The sequence below is a fragment of the Cynocephalus volans genome, chromosome 7 (assembly GCF_027409185.1).
Source record: "Cynocephalus volans isolate mCynVol1 chromosome 7, mCynVol1.pri, whole genome shotgun sequence".
Classification (NCBI taxonomy): Eukaryota; Metazoa; Chordata; class Mammalia; order Dermoptera; family Cynocephalidae; genus Cynocephalus; species Cynocephalus volans.
This window is the reverse complement of record NC_084466.1, coordinates 15,841,207-15,844,108: the sequence shown is the minus strand read 5'-3', so window position 1 is coordinate 15,844,108 and position 2,902 is coordinate 15,841,207. Positions and strand designations below refer to the sequence as shown.

Genomic DNA, 2,902 nt, shown 5'->3' with positions numbered 1-2,902 from the left:
GAAAGGAGTTTGTGCCCAGAGCTGCAAAAATAACAGCATCGGTATAAAGGTTAATCTGCTGCATGTTAGTGATGGCCCAGGGTCTGTGTTGGGCCTGACATTAGGAAGAGGAAGGAGGAAAAGCCAGAGATCTACCCAGGTTCCAAGTAAACCTCTGAATACGACTCCATGATGTGTAGCCAGCATGGATGGGCAAGTTGGAGTCCTCTGATAAAACAGCTCAATTCCTGTTTTATCGAAAGGCCCAGGAGAGGATGGTTCAGAAGGTGGTGGCTGGAGACAGAGCCACATCCAGAAAAGTTCATGTTTAGAGCCATTGGCTTTCCCCTCCTCACCCCTTCCTTGGCAGAAGTTCCTGCTGAACATTTTCACTTGGCTCTAAGTCAAGTGTAATGTCCTAGGAGAACCTGAAAGTTATGAGGAATTCCTATGATACATTTTCCTCTGTTTAAGTCATTTATTGCAGCCTTCCTCTATAACTGATTCTTAAACTTATTTCTGTTCTCTAACTCTAGAGAAAATAAGTTTTACATAAATAGAACAGTGGTAAAGCTGCATTCTCACAGACAAAAATATGACTAGCCTGTTCAGTGATTTAAAATAAGTTTATTAATTGTATCAAAGCATTTACTAGCATTTTAAATATCCAGACCAGGTATTTTCTCAAATATTTACACTTACTGATAATTAAGCATACACACAGTTCAAAATAGCCTCAGCTGTTTCAATAGATATATTTTTATTATAGTCATAAAAGAACAAGATAGCTAAGGAAAATTCATGCTTCCTGGAATACTTTTCCATAGAAATCAAAACAATGTTCAATTTGATTTCACGCCCAATAACATATGTGATATTTGAAAGTACTTCTGTCCCCAAAAGTGCTTGCTCCTACCCCAGAACTTGTTGATAATTACTAATACTGCCTGATAATTTTTATAAATTCAATAACCGCTTTTAAAATGGCCTACAACAATAAAGACATAATACCCCAAATATCTTGCAGGTGCTAATTTCAGCTATTTGTATTGACTTCCTTGAATTATTTCAAGTGTATCTTACTAGCTTGCTTTAATCTACAGAACTGACTAAATTCTCCTTAAAAAACAAACACAATTTAATAATCTCAAAGCAAAGTTAGGCAAAAAAAAAAAAAAAAAAAAAGCTGTAAAGATATGAGATGTAAAAATTAAATATTTAGAAAAATACAAGTAATGCTTTGAATAGTTTAGTGGTTCAATACAAATAGGCCCTGGAGTATGGAAGAGCATGAAACTATGACACTAGTTTTTTCCTGTCTTGGCACTAAATTGCTGAGAGATCAAGGGCAAGTATGTGAGCTCCAGTTTCCATATATATATAAGTTGGTGGAAGTAGATGTTCTCTGAGATGCCCGAGTTCCAATAGTTTGTAATTCTATGATTGGATACTTTACTTTATTGATATACATGCATTCATTCTTATATCTACCCAAGGGAGGCTGTCCATACACACATTGCAAAAAGCCCCTAGTAGCCCTGCCTTGGCTTGCAGACAGTTACCTGAATACACAGTATTTACTGGGAGTTCCATGGAGGGAGATATTCTGGACTTCTTAGAAGTTATAGGTAAAGAATCCACAGGCTTTTATTTTTGGTTAAGTAAATGAAGTATTTCAAGGGTTGGTTGAGTAACTGATTTTCTTTTCTTGCTCGAGGTCCCCACATGCTTTGCATCTCACTATTGAGCAGATGGCCTGTTGAAAGTTGTCACTGACCACCACATACAGACACAGGTTTCCAAAGGTGTTGAGGGCAGCTAGAGGTTTAGAAACGATGTAAGCTTCATGGATCTGATTCTCAATGGAGCAGCTGATAGAAAGCAAGCGAGATTCAATCCGAATGACCCTCAAGATATGGAAGGGTAAAAAACATATATAAAACACGAGCAGTAACAGAATGGTTAACCTTCGAGCTTTCTGCTTAAAGCAGCTGTGGGTCCGAGGTCCTTGGGTTAAGGTGTAGATGATCGTTGTATAGCAAAGTGTCACTATCACCAAAGGAAGGCAGAAAGTGGTTGCAGTCAGAATTAGATTATACCATTTGATAGTAGTGACATCATCCGAACTGGTGAGGTCAAGACAGGCTGATCTATTGGTCCTGGTGGTTGATGTGATCAGGAAGGTGGTGGGAATGACGGCTGCCAGTGAAATGATCCACACCACAGCACAGGCCACCACTGCCCATCGAGTTTTGTGGATGGAAAAGCAGCTCATCGGGTGAATAATGACAACATAGCGGAAGATGCTGAAACAGGTGAGGAAGAGGATACTGCTGTACAGGTTGAAATGGAAGCTGAAGCGGATGAACTTGCACATGAAATCACCAAAGATCCAGTTTTCGCCACTGGCATAGTAGTGAATCAGGAAAGGGAAGCTGGTTAGGTACAGCAGGTCCGTGCAGGCCAGGTTCAGCATGATGACAGTGCTGCTCTTCCAGGGCCTCATTTTGAAAATGTAGGTGGAAATTGCTACTGCGTTCCCTGGGAAGCCCACAAGGAAGATGATGCTGTAAATAACAGGCAGGTAGTGCATCTTGAGTGGGACTTTTTCATCAGTGCAATTTCCAAAAGCAGCTGCATAATCGGGGAAATCAGAAGCATTTGCTAAATCGCCAAGCGGCTCACATTCGTGGTTGTCTCCTTTCATCTTGCACGAAAACAAGAGTGTGCAGTGCGGCAATACAAATCGAATGGGAAGTGAATTGCTGATAAAGGAAAATAGAAAACATTAATGGTAAAGCAATGAAGGCAATGATCTACTTTTAAATGAAGATTGCTCTAACATCCTAAATGTGCCACTTCTTGCTCTTAATCTCAAAAGTGACCCTGCGGAGACAAGATTGAATTTCTAAGAAAATGACTG

The 2,902-nt window shown here is 39.8% G+C and overlaps 1 protein-coding gene across 1 annotated transcript; it reads right to left on the bottom strand.

The window, feature by feature from the left end:
• Window positions 1–1,654: 1,654 nt before the first annotated feature.
• Window positions 1,655–2,686, bottom strand: OXGR1 (oxoglutarate receptor 1). The gene has a single exon (XM_063101516.1). It carries the CDS (start codon window positions 2,684–2,686, stop codon window positions 1,655–1,657), a length of 1,032 nt encoding a protein of 343 aa, XP_062957586.1.
• Window positions 2,687–2,902: the final 216 nt, after the last annotated feature.